The 14,428-nt window shown below is 36.9% G+C and overlaps 1 protein-coding gene and 1 pseudogene across 1 annotated transcript in view; both read left to right on the top strand.

The window, feature by feature from the left end:
• Aoah (acyloxyacyl hydrolase) overlaps positions 1–14,428 on the top strand; it is a 204,456-nt gene that overhangs the window by 44,409 nt on the left and 145,619 nt on the right. Inside the window, exon 3 of the mRNA XM_046460635.2 lies at positions 708–774. Coding sequence (XP_046316591.1) covers positions 708–774 — 67 coding nt within the window. The remainder of the gene's footprint in view (positions 1–707; positions 775–14,428) is intronic.
• Positions 7,912–11,087, top strand: LOC124103965 (rRNA-processing protein FCF1 homolog; annotated as a pseudogene).

The raw sequence follows: 14,428 nt of genomic DNA, 5'->3' as shown, positions 1-14,428 counted from the left end.
CAACTTGAGCATGGAAAGGTCAATTCGCTTCAGTCATCTCTTCCCAGGACGGCTCATCTGGCCCTAACTATAAGACCCAAAGTTTAATTAGCAGGGTTCCACAACAGACTCACAAAGTGGAGAAGCAGGAGGAGAATTGACTAGTCACAATATGTAGACGGATCCATCCACAAAACATCCCTGAGTCCTCCTGAGATATTTTGTTGAAGGGTGTACCTGTGCCGTGTGTGTCTGTGTTCAGGATGCAGGTGGCAGTGCAGGGACAACGGTTAACAGTTGATCTTCTAGCTCCAGGACGGTAACAGCAAAAATTAGACCCGAGAAGAATATCTGTCCGATCCACATTCCAGATTATTGACTTTCACACAAGTTGTGTTTCTTTCAATTTCAACAAATGAGATCTAAGCCCACATTCAGATATTCCTTGGTTTCGATAAAGAAAATGAAAACCCAAAGTGAAACTGTTTTCATAATAAACTGTTGGTCTTTAGCACATCTAGTAAAGTGGAATTCATGTAAACCTGAGATGGAAATGATATTTTAACAGATACATTCACTTTAAAATTACCAAAGCCTTAAAATTAAATACTCACATTCTTCATTAATTAATTACTCAACCTTTGTTCCTCATTAAGATCATCATTAACTTGTGTTTTAAATTCACCATAATAAAATGAATTCTATTTGCTCTCTTTATTTTTTCTTAGAAAAACTGTTCTTGAAAACCACCTGCTACTTAATGGTTCACAAGTTTGGATCAGATATCATAAAACTGTGAGTATGACATGGCATTGAAGTTGAGTCAGTTGCTCTGGCCTTCAGGGAAACTGGGAGAGAGGAGCCTTTGTTCGATGGGTTTACCAGACAAGGACTTGAGCTGATATTCCAGGTCTTGGTAATACTGGAAAATTGAAACAAGATTCAGCTCCTTTGTCACTCTAGTGAGGCTCACCTTGAATTGCAGTGTGGGAAGCTGGTCACTTCCTCTCCAAGAGGCTTTCAGAGGGAATTTACCTACTACAGATGACCCTAGAATATTGGCTGACACAAGCACTTGCCCCCATTGCCCATGGGCTGCCCAACCTGTGCCCACTCTTCCCCTCCCCTCCAAACCCCTATTCTCCAGGGTCTTCTCTCCTCACACTGGCTGGTTTCTGTAAGGTCAGGCACCAGTGAGCAACAGTAGGCAGATTAAAAGCTGCTGAACAAGGCTTTATTGAGATGTGCTCCCTGGCGAGATCCTCCAGTCTAATAGAGCGGGTTGGGATTGGAATTTTATTGGGCTTAGTGCGGCAAGAAAGGGCTTGGGACAGGAAAGGGAGGTTTTTAGAGTCCTCCTGTGGTTGGTCAGGTGATCTTGCTGAGATCTGTGTCCTTCCAGGATTGGCCAGGAGACTCCGCTGATTGACAGGTGGTGTGGGTTGCCTGGTGCTTTGTTCCCTTAGCCACCTCAAACCCACCTCACTGTTTCCTGGCTCACTCCATCTTCCCAGCTCCATATCATCATCACTACCTGCTTATTTTTCTCTTTTTACCTTTCTTCTTTCTTCAGCTCAGGGCCCTAGACTAGTTAAACCACATTCCTATTTGCGGCACAATTTTACCAGCAAGCCACATATGGCTTTCCTGTACGTGAGATGTAGTTACTTACTTAATCACTTTGAATACTGTAATAAGCACCCCAAACTGAAGTCCAGAACCTTGACAATCACTTAGTCTAACCACGTGGTCCCTCTCTTTCTTTCTCGTGCTCTTCCCACCCAAGGGAACATCATCCAGCATTCCCTGTCCATCCTTCTCTTACTGTCCTCTTTCTATAGTTTAATTATATACAAAAATGTAAATTACATAATAGGTAGGTCATGTATCTCTCTTAAAAGCATATAATTTTATTTTAGCTGTTTTCTTACTTTAGGGAGAAGGCATCATATTTTATAAACCTTTTGGAACTTATCACTTAAGTTTGTATGTCTAAGATGCCCTCACATAGTTGTGTCACGGCTGTGGTTCATTCACTCCAACTGGACATAACATTGCTTGGTGTCTCTACAGTTGTTAGTTTACTCCCCATCTCTCTGATGGGCATTTGAGTTGTTTCCTGTTTCCCCTCTGTGAACAGTGCTCCTAGGAACATTTTCACAGGGTTCCTCTTTGATGTGCCATTAGCCTTAAAGTAGAGAGGCTCAGAAGACAGCACCATCCTCCACAACAGATAGCCTAGAGCCACAGAATTTTAAAGTCAGAAGGAGCTTAAATTAAAAAGACAAGGGAGATAAACGGTGTTATACCGTGCTGTATTCCTGCCTCTACTAATACTCAGCTTGCTCCATTACAGTGATTTATCATGAGCCTTGGAGTGTGAATGTTCAAGGGCAGGTACCCAGGCTTTTTAGCAAATATCTTGATTATTGCCACTAGCTCCTCACCAGAACAGATGTGCAGGCTTGCCCATTGCCCTGCAATGCCATAACCTATGATATTATTAGACTATTATCTTTTGAATGCAAAGCTAATCATGGCACTCCCTTTGCATAACATTCCTCAAAGTCAGCACTCTGCAGGATTCCTACCCTTGTGCACAAAAGTCTTCATGAAGTGGTCCTGAGGACTTTTCCAGATTCATCCCTTGCTACCCCACAGGACCTACTCCACTTATAGTTCTCCTTACCCACCAAGAAGGTTTTGCCTTAAGACGTTTGTAGATGTTTCCAAGCTTGGCACATGCAAAACCTCAACTCCCAGAACTCAGCTCCAGGTCACCTCTTCTGGAAGCAAATGCAAGCTAATATGAACATGCTACCCCCACTACACATAGGCCATAGGCACGCACACACACACACACACACACACACACACAGGCATGCACAATCTCCTAGAACCAATGCAAACCTCTAGCACATCATTTATTGCACCTGTTTGTAATTTAATGATCCCTTTACTTTTCTGAGTTGCTACTAGATTGAAAGTTTTATGAGGACTAGGACTGCATTGCACTCATTTTTATATCTCCAAGTACTTAGCAAAATATTGACTATTCAAAGAAGAAAGGAAGGGAGGAAGGGACAGAAGGAGAGAGGGTAGGAAAAAGAGGAGGGAATGAAGAAAGGAGGAGAGAACTTTGCATCTCCAGGATCTGATGTAATACTTGAGTGTATAAAATCTTCAATTCATGTTTGTTAACTAGTGAAATCTTTAAATAAATAAAAGTATTACTTCAATTAAGCCATGACCAGATTGCTCCAAAGAAAATATATTTGATAGTAATATTAAAATAGAAAAGTAGAAAAACACCTTTAATCCTAGTCAATGAATCTGTTTACACATTTAGTGCTAGCCAATGCTGTTGGAAGAAACACTGCTTAGGCAGAGAAACCCTGGGGCACTTAAATCAAGGCACCAAACAGACAACTGGAAACAGTCACAGAAGCCAAAGGGAGTACAAAGGCAATACATACCCATGACCAAAATGGGTACCAAAGAGCAGCTGCCATGCAAAATATTCTTCTGTAGCAGGCTGTAGAGTAGCAGGTATGAGAGCTAATTAAGCACAAGGTCAGAGAGAGGAAACACAGGGTACTAAGTATTGTAGTTACAGTTGGTGAACTATACAACAGACAAATGTACATGCTTGTTAAGAAAGAATCAGCCCAAGAAGTCACCAAAAGAAGGACCTACTCCTGAGTAGGTAGTGGGGAAGAAAGAAGCTAGTATTTTCCTAAGATAAGTAATTCTCATAAGCACCAAGTAGGTTATTTTTAAGTAAGACAGTTGCAATAAATTATTCCTTTTCATGGTTCTGTCCTCCTCTTGTTTTGTGTGTCCATAATGTTTCTGTACCCATATTACTTATATGCTGACAGGAATATCTCTTCATATGGTTTGTTCTTCTTATGTTTTCAGTTAGGTAATCAGATACAGCTCTGGGTCAATATAGGCCCTGAAAATAACAACCACATGATTTAGTTTTACCTGAATATCAGCCTTAAAATATTAAATGTGTTCCTAACCCAGAGGGCATCGTTCCTATTATTTCATAAGAGTCTGTTCTCAATAATTCATGGACTAATTATGCAGCAATTACATTCCCTACCCACAGGCAGAACCACGGGATGCTGTAGAGAAGTAGGACACCTGAAAACTCATGCATTCCCACAAGAAGCTGGGTCATGCCGAGTCTTAGTGTGTTTGGGCTGCTATAACAAAACCCCTTAGACTGGAGTAATTTATACACCACAGACATCTATCACTCCCAGTTCTGGAGGCTGGGAAGTACAAGATCAAGCCATCAGCAGATTCTATCTGGCAAAGGCTTACTCTTTGCTTCATAGAAGCCACCTTCTCCCTGTAGCCTCACATGGCAGAGGGAGCAAATAAGCTCCCTTGGTCCTCTTTCATAATCCCATGATGCAGGCTTTGCCCCTGTGACCTGATTACCTCTAAAGGCCCCACTTCTTAATACCACTGCGGATTGGGTTTCAGCATGAGTTTGGGGGAAATTCAACCTTCAGGCAATAGCATATCAGGAGGAGCTAGCTAAGAAGTCCAGTTCTAGCCAGTGTCCATGTGCTAGGTCCCTCTCTATCAGACCTGACCTCTATTGTTCTCAATGTTGCCACAGAAAACCTGTCTCTGGGTCCTGTCAGTCTCATCTTGCTTCTTGTTATCTGTTGATGTTTTCCTCTAAATTGTGTCCCAAGACCAGTAGCTCTTAGAGATTAGAAAAGCCTACACTATTAACATTTTTAGAAGAAAAATGCAAAGCAGAATTCATAACAATTATGTACAATTTAAATATAACTAATGGCTTTTCTAGATATCAAAAATATAAAGCAATGTAATTATATTATTCTCAAGATAATTATAATTATAGAAACTATTAAGCTCATAGTATACTCTAAGGAATGTGGTCCAAAAATGGGGTAAAATATTAAATTATATGAGGAAGATCTTTCAATTCTGTTGGCATGTTCTTTGCTTAGAATTACTATATAAAACTTCATTTGAGAGTAAGGTCAAAAGTCTGAATTTGAGCATCTTTAAGTGAAAAAAGTCCTACCCCCTAATCTTTTCTGTAGGTTCTATTACTTTGCCCATCTGGAAACCCCAAGTCTCTTCTTTAGATTTATGATGATAATGATCATCGTCATCAATATAATTCACCATGATCCTAATTAAGCCTGTCAGTTGTTTCCACCAAATGAGTTGAAGGCTCCCTCCTGCAAGCCTCACTCCTGTGCAACTCTATAAAGATAGTAAAAGGAAATAAATTAATATGGGATGTGTTCTGTGTGTATGGAGCTTGGAAGTTACCACTTGGTCCTTATGATAAGTAAAAAGCTGAACAAACTGAAAAATCAACAGTACATCTAAAATTCTTAAGAGAAATAAGGTCACTGGACAAACCACTGCCTCTAACACTTGAGAGAGAAGGTGGAAACAGAGAATCACAACTTCCTAGAAGTAGAAGAAACTGCCACAGAAACAAACCAGTAGTGGAGCACAAAAGCCTGAACTGTTCTCTTGACCCATGCTTGATGTGGTCAAATATGAGAGTTAAGACTCCAGAGGTCATTGCCATGGGGGTGTGTTACCATTTGTAACTGGAATGTTCCCCAAAGGCTTATGTGTTGAAGGCTTTGTCCCAAATACATCAGTGTTCCGAGGTGGAATTAGCGAGTAATGATTAGATCATGAGGGCTCTGATCTCATCAATGGATTGATCCAGTGATGAGTTCATCAAATGGACTATTGAGAGGTGGTGGGACACTACAGGATGTGCAACTAGCTGGAAGAAGTAGGTCACTGAGGGGATACCCTATAAAGGTATCTCTTGTCCCCAGCCCCCTTCTGTCCTCTTTCTGCTTCTCAGTTATCATGAGCTGAGCTACTTGGCTTCCCCATGACCATCCACCATGATGGTCTGCCTCACCACAGGTCCAGAAACAAAGGAGCCAGCTGATAATGAACAAAAACATAAGCCAAAATAAATCCTTCATCCTTTGCTTTTCCTAAGGTATTTTGTCACAGCAATGAAAAGCTAACACAAAGTTAGAGATTAAATGAATAATAATGAAGAAGAAGAATGCTTTTGATGGGATTTATTATTAAAATAGTTGAAGAAATAATCTTTGAACTTGAGCATATATCAATAAAAATCTCCCAAACTGAAAAGCAAAGGAAACAAAGAATGAACAAAACAGAATGTCCACGGACTATGTAATATGTATAATAGGAGTACCAGAAGGAAAATGAGAGAGAGAAAGGAACAGAAAAAATATCTGAAATAATGTCTGAGAATTTCCCAAATCAAAATCAGACACCAAACCACAGATCCAGGAAGCTCAGGAAACACCCAGCAGTATAAATGCCAAAGCAAAAAACAAACAAAAAACTATACCTGGGCATAAAATTTTTCAAATATAAAAAAAATCAAAGATTATTTTAAACCCTAAAAGAGGTCTAAAGGGGTAATATCTTACCTACAGAGGAGCAAAGACAAGAATTTCATCTGATCTCTCCTCCAAAACAATGCAAACCAGAAGAAAGAATGGAGTAAACTATTTAAAGTTTTAAGATGAAAAAAACCACTAACCTAGAATTCTATACCCTGAAAATCAAGCCCTCAAAAATTAAGAAGAAATAAAGACTTTCTTATACAAAAACAAAATTTAAAAAAAATTGAGAGTATGTGTTGCCAATAGACTTTCCTTCCCTGAAATGTTAAAGGAAGTTATCTAGAGAGAGAGAAAACAAACAAACAAACAAACATTATAGGTCAGAAACTCAGATTCACATAGAAGAGTACTAAAGAAGGAAAACTTGAAAGCAAAATAAAAACTCTTATTTTTCTTATTCTTAATTGACCTAACAATTACCAGTTTGTTAAAAATAGTAATAGAACCAACATATAAAATTATGTATGCTTGCATAAATTTGTCGTATGAGGGCTCTGTGTGTGTGTATGTGTGTGTGTGTGTGAAGGTGGGGAATGACAGCAATTATATAAGCTACAGGAAGGAGGAATTAGGATTTTTTTTTGGCGGGGGGGGGGGGTTATTATATTATAGTCACAGTACCCTGAAGCAGAATAGTGCTATTTTAAAGTGGGTTTGGATTAGTTATAAATGTTTATTACAATCTCTAGAGAAACTATTAAGAAAGGTAAGAAAAAAGAAGTACAAATTGACATGCTAAGAGAGAAAATAGAATTATATAAAATGCTCACTTAAAACCACAGCGCTGGGGCTATATCTCAGTGGCAGAGCCCTTGCCTAGTATGTGTGAGGTACTGGGTTTGATCCTCAGCACCACATAAAAATAAACAAATAAAATGAGGGCATGCTGTCCATACACAACTACAAAAAAATTATAAAAAAAGAACTGGTATGGTGGCACACACTTGTAATCTCAGCAGCTCAGGAGGCTGAGACAGAAGGGTCACAAGTTCAAAGCCAGCCTCAGAAACTTAGCAAGGCCCTAACCAACTTGGCAAGACCTGCCTCAAAATAAAATATAAAAAGGGCTGGGGATGTTGTTCAGTGGTTAAGTACCCCTGGGTTCAAGCCCTGGTACCAATAAATAAATAAATAATAAAAAGTAATAAAATTACAAAAAGCAGAAAAATGATGGAAAATAAAATGAAAAACAAAAGGACAAGAGCAACAAATAAAGAACAGTAACAAATATAGTAATATTAATCCAACTATATCAATAAACACTTTGGACACCAGCGGTCTAAAAGCACCAGTTAAAAGATAGAGATTGTCAGGGTGGATCAAAAACAAGACTTGACCATATGTTATCTACAAGGAAATCACTATAAACATGAAAACATATGTAGATGAAAAATGAATAGACAAGAATACGGAACAAACAGGTGTGCATGGTGAACACAGGAAATCAAAAAAAAAAAAAAATGCAAGGAAATATGTGACCATGACGTGAATGCTTAGTCTCAGAGATGAGAGGCTTAACAAAAAGGAAGATCAAAATCTAAAAATAAACAAAAGAAAGATGATCTCAGTGCACTGCAAGAAAGGGAAGTCCCCCACCACCCTTCCTGCATATTCTTCCAATGTAATACACAGCTGGGCCCACCTTCTCACATCCTGATTGATACCAACTTTATCAATTTTTCCCTTAAAGCCAAATTGGACTTAGTGCAGTCAATGATGGACTGTAAAATGCCAAGTGTATCCCTTACATAACTGTTTGTGCAATAGCTGGAATTGAGAAATTGGGGCAGGAGTATTGAGTGGCTATAAGGTCACTAAGGATCCATGGTTTAAGCAATTACCATGCACACACCAAGGAATCTATGCAGGTGACTGCTTAATACAAAGAGTAACTCAGTACAAATGTTGCATCGTGGCTATACAGTTGACTGAGAACTTAAAGAGCTAGAAGATCCCTGGAGTTCTTTACATGTACATTTCTAAACATAGGTACAACATAGAGCAGATGCCAGATGATTATGGAGCCCTTTGGTTCTGATTCCTCCAAGACAAATTTCCTCTGCCTTCCTTTGACCCACTTTCTCTCTTACCATTTCAGTAAATATGCTATGAATTATTCTGTTCATCCATTTGCTCTATAATGAGCAGAGTATGGTTAAATATACTCTTTTTGATGATTTTTGAAAAACAAAAGGTGAACGAATAAATATATCCCATCCTAACATTAATCCAAAGAAAGCAAGAATAGCTATATTAATTTTAAAGGAAACATACTTCAAAGCAAGGAAAAACATCTAAAGAATACTTCATCCAACAGTAGCAGAATGCACATTCTTCTCAGGCTCAAATGGAATATTCACTGGGACAGAACACATTTTGATCCAAAAAGCACATCTTAACAAAATTTAAAGAATATAAATCATAAAATGACTGCTCTCAGACCTCAGTGGCATTAAACTAGAAATCAACAAAAGAAAGAAAACAGGAAATCCCAAACATATGGAAATTAAACAACATACTTCTAAATAACACAGAAATCAAAGAAAGAAAATCTCGAGAAATTTTAAAAGAGGGAAAAGTAAAATTACAAGTTATTAAAATTTGTGAAATAAAGAGAAAGTGGAGCTCAGAGGGAAATTGATAGCATTGAGTGCAGATATTAGAAAAGAAGAAAGATCTAAAATCAATCATCTAAGCTTCCACCTTATGATAACAGAAGAAAAAGAAGAAATTAAATTCAAGCAAGTGAGGAATATAAATTTAAAAATTAGAGCCTAAAACTAAAATTAAGAAATTAATATAAAAAATCCATAAAACCAAAATCTAGCTCTTTAACAAGATCAATAAAACTTATAAACCTCTAACCATGCCAAGTAAGAAAAAACAAGGACACAAATTATCGATATGAGAAATGAAAGAGAGAACATCATTATAAACCTCATGATGTTAAAAGGATAAATAAGAAACACTATGAAAAACATTATGCCTCTAAATTTGATAACCTAGATGAAAAAGGCCAATTCCTTGAAAACCCCAAGCCACCAAAACTTACACAAGAAGAAACAGAAAATACGAATAGGTATTTCTATTTCTACATCTATCAAAGAAATAGAATCAGTATTTAACCTTTGAAATAAAAAGTACCAGGCCCAGATAGACTAACTTGTGAATTCTATCAAACATTCAAGAAAGAAATCATAACAATTCTGTATAATATATTCAGAAGAGAAAAACTAAGGGAATACTTCCTAACTCATACTATGAAATCAGCATCACACTAAAACCAAAACCAGACTGAGACATTATAAGATAACTACAGAATAATATTTTCTATTCTCAAGAACATAGAGAAAAAAACTTCATGAAACATTAGCAAATCAAATCTAATAATAGGAAGAAATTACATACCACAACAAAGTAGAACTTATCACAGGTATGCAAAGCTGGTTCACATACATCAATTAATGTAATCCATCACATCAACAGGCTCAAAAAGAAAACTTGAATGATCATATCAACAGATGCAGAAAAATCATTTGAAAAAAATCCAACCTCCATTCAATATAAAACTCTCAGTAAACTGGAAATTAAAAGGAAACTTCTTCAACTTGATAAATACTACAATAAACCTAAAACTAAAACTGTACCATTTTTCTGTTACATTATAGTTATAAATAATAGCTGGGTCAAATGGTGGTTCCATTCCCAGCTTTCCCAGGAGTCTCCATACTGTTTTCCAGATTGGCCGCACCAGTTTGCAGTCCCACCAGCAATGTACAAGAGTACCCTTTTCCCCACATCCTCTCCAGCACTTGTTGTTGTTTGACTTCATAATGGCTGCCAATCTTACTGGAGTGAGATGGTATCTTAGGGTGGTTTTGATTTGCTATTCTCTGACTGCTAGAGATGGTGAGCATTTTTTCATGTACTTGTTGATTGATTGTATGTCCTCCTCTGAGAGGTGTCTGTTCAGGTCTTTGGCCCATTTGTTGATTGGGTTATTTGTTTTCTTATTGTTTAATTTTTTGAGTTCTTTGTATACTCTGGATATTAGGGCTCTATCTGAAGTGTGAGGAGTAAAAATTTGTTCCCATGATGTAGGCTCCCTATTTACCTCTTTTATTGTTTCTCTTGCTGAGAGAAAACTTTTCAGTTTAAGTAAGTCCCATTTGTTGATTTTTGTTATCAACTTTTGTGCTATGGGTGTCCTATTAAGGAATTTGGAGCCCGACCCTACAATATGTAGATCAGAGCCAACTTTTTCTTCTATCAGACGCAGAGTCTCTGATTTGATATCTAGCTCCTTGATCCACTTTGAGTTAACTTTTGTGCATGGCGAGAGGAGGGGATTCAGTTTCATTTTGTTGCATATGGATTTCCAGTTTTCCCAGCACCATTTGTTGAAGATGCTATCCTCCCTCCATTGCATGCTTTTAGCTCCTTTATCAAATATAAGATAGTTGTAGCTTTGTGGATTAGTCTCTGTGTCCTCTATTCTGTACCATTGGTCCACCCTCCTGTTTTTTGTACCATGCTGTTTTTGTTACTATTGCTCTGTAATATAGTTTTAAGTCTGGTATCGCTATACCGCCTGATTAACACTTCCTGCTTAGAATTGCTTTTGCTATTCTGGGTCTTTTATTTTTCCATATGAATTTCATGATTGCTTTATCCATTTCTACAAGAAATGCCGTTGGGATTTTAAAAGAGTGTACTACAGGGATACTGCTACATCGATGTTCATAGCAGCACAATTCACAATTGCTAGACTGTGGAACCAACCCAGATGCCCTTCAATAGATGAATGGATAAAAAAAATGTGGCATTTATACACCATGGAGTATTACACAGCACTAAAAAATGACAAAATCATAGAATTTGCAGGGAAATGGATGGCACTAGAGCAGATTATGCTTAGTGAAGCTAGCCAATCCCTAAAAAACAAATACCAAATGTCTTCTTTGATATAATGAGAGCAACTAAGAACAGAGCAGGGAGGAAGAGCAGGAAGAAAAGATTAACATTAAACAGATACATGAGGTGGGATGGAAAGGGAGAGAAAAGGGAAACTGCATGGTAATGGAGGGAGACCCTCATTGTTATACAAAATTACATATAAGAGGTTGTGAGGGGAATGGGAAAATAAACAAGGAGAGATATGAATTACAGTGGATGGGGTAGAGAGAGAAGATGGGAGGGGAGGGAGGGGGGATGGTAGAGGATAGGAAAGGTAGCAGAATACAACAGTTACTAATAGGGCATTATGTAAAAATGTGGATGTGTAACCGATGTGATTCTGCAATCTGTATTTGGGGTAAAATTGGGAGTTCATAACCAACTTGAATCTAATGTATGAAATATGATATGTCAAGAGCTTTATAATGTTTTGAACAACCAATAAAAAAAAATAAAAATAAATAAAAATAAAAATAATAATAATAATAATTAAAAAAATAGTTATAAATAATGATGGGATTTGTTCTATAGTCACAAATGCATAAATATAACAACATAATTTGGCCAATATCACTTCATCCTAACATTGTACTTAATTCTGAGAACTAGGATCTTTCCTACTAATATCAGGCACAAGGCAAGGATGCCTCTCTCACTAATACTTTTCAATAGCATAATAGATGTCTTAGCCAATGCAATAAGACAATAAATGGAAATAAAATGCAAACCGATTGGGAAGGAAGAAATAAAATCATTTTTTGTTTGCAGATGATATGATTTTCTATGTAGACAATCCAAAAGAATAAACAACAACAAATCCAGGAACTAATAAGCAATTATATCAAGGTTGCAGAATAAAAGGCTAATATACAAAAGTGAATAATTTCTTATGTACTAGGATTGAACAAGTAGACACAGACTTCACAAAAAATGAGCTCAAATGGAGCTCAAATGGGCTTAAATGTAACAATTAACTCCATAAAACTCCCAGAAGACGATGTAGAAGAAAATCTAGATGACCTTGGGTTTGATGATAAATTTTTAGGATCTAAAATGTTATGAGCCATGAATAAGGAACTGATAAACTAGGTATCATGAAAATTAAAATTTTTACTCTACAAATAGACAATGCCAAGGAAATGAAAATGTCAGTCACATAAATGAAGAAACTATGTGCAAAATAAAAACATCTTATAAAAACTATTATTCAAAATGCACAAAGATTTCTTGCTGTGGTTTAAATCTTGAGTGTTTCCCAGAGGTGAAATCCCCAGCTTAGTCCCCAGCCTGTGGCACTATTTGAAGGTGGTGGAACCTTCAGAATGTGGAGCCTAGTGAAAGGAAGGTAATTGGGGGCATGTCCTTGAAGGGGCTATTGGGAACCCAACTCCTTTCTGTCTCTCTCTTGTTTTCTGGCAGCCATGAGATGAACAGGCCCACTCTGTCACATACTCCCATCATGATGGTCCTGTGCCAGAGCATCAGGGTCAAATGACCATGGATTGAAAGCTCTGAAACCATGAGCCAAAATAATCCTTTCCTCCTTTTGAATTAGTTATCTTGAGCATTTTCTTATGAGTGACAAAAAGATAAGTAACACAATTCTTAAAACTCAATAATAAAAAAATCCTATTTTAAATATGATACAAAGAACTTAACAGATATTTCATCAAAGAAGATATACTGATAGCAGATAAATGCATGTAAAGATGCTAAACATCATATGCTCTTAAGGGATTGTGAATTAAATGAACAAGGAGATACCATAACTCACCATTAGAATGACCAAATTTCAAAACAACCGAAACAGCGAGTTTCTTTAAAAACTGTCTATAGCCTTTCCGTGCAATACAGCAATTATACTCTTTTTTCTTCTCTTTTCTTTTTTTTATTTGTTCATTTTAGATATACATGACATTAGAGTATATTTTTGACATATTATACATTCAAAGAGTATAACTTATTCTAATTAGGATCCCATTCTTGTAATTGTACATGATGTGGAATTTTACTGGTGGTGTATTCATATATGAATATAGGAAAGTTATGTCCGATTCATTCTACTGTCTTTCCTATTCCTATACCCCTCCCTTCCTATACCCCCTTATACTCTTGAATTTTTATCTAACTGAACTGAAAACTATGTCCATGCAAATAGCTACACATGAATGTTTATAGTACCATTATTCATAATCATCAAAACCTAGAAGCAAACATAGTGTCCAGTAGGATTTTTTAAGCCTGTGGTACAAGCATGCAATGAAATATTTATTATTCATCAATAAAAGGAAATGAACTATCAAGACATGAAAACACAAGGAGGAAATTCAAATGCATATTACTGAAGAAAAGAAGGCAAAGTGAAAAGGGTTTATACCTTTTCCAACTTTATGACATTCCAAATATATGACATTCTGGAAAAGACCAATCTATGGAAACAGCAAAAATTTAGTGAACACCAGAAGTTAGGATTGAAGGAGCGATAAATAGGCATGGCACAAAGGACTTTGGGGACAGTGAAAATACTCTGTATGATGCTTACATGGTGACTACATGTCTTTACACATTTGTCCAAATCCTAAGAATGTACAACACTAAAAGTGAACTACAGTGTAAACTATGGACTTTAGATAATAGTGATGACATCTAAATGTCATTGTAGCTTAGGACTTTTAGCAAATGCACTGGTAGGGGATGTTGATATTGAGGCAGCTATGAATGTGTGAAAGCAGGGGTTTGGAGGGAAATCTCTAGATGTTTCTTTCAAATTTTCTGGGAGCCAAAAAAAAAAGTTTAAAAAAATGCAACCATTTTTGTCTCACTTGCTGCTCTGGTGAAAAAAGAAAATAGTGTTAGGTGAAAATGGTTCTCATGAGTTTGGGTATTTCCTAAAGATATCATATATCATGTCTAGTCTACGCCTTCTGTCCCAAGATTAGTTAAGAGGGAATGTGCTACCTTGTTACTTCTCATGCATCTTGCATATTTTAATGATATTAAATTTGTGTGGATTTATG

Source organism: Marmota monax, unplaced genomic scaffold (genome assembly GCF_021218885.2).
Source record: "Marmota monax isolate L192 unplaced genomic scaffold, Marmota_monax_Labrador192_F-V1.1 WCK01_AAM20220418_F8-fsc00107, whole genome shotgun sequence".
In the NCBI taxonomy this organism is placed as follows: domain Eukaryota; kingdom Metazoa; phylum Chordata; class Mammalia; order Rodentia; family Sciuridae; genus Marmota; species Marmota monax.
Note: the sequence above shows the minus strand (reverse complement) of the source record. Positions and strands in the feature narration are given on the sequence as shown.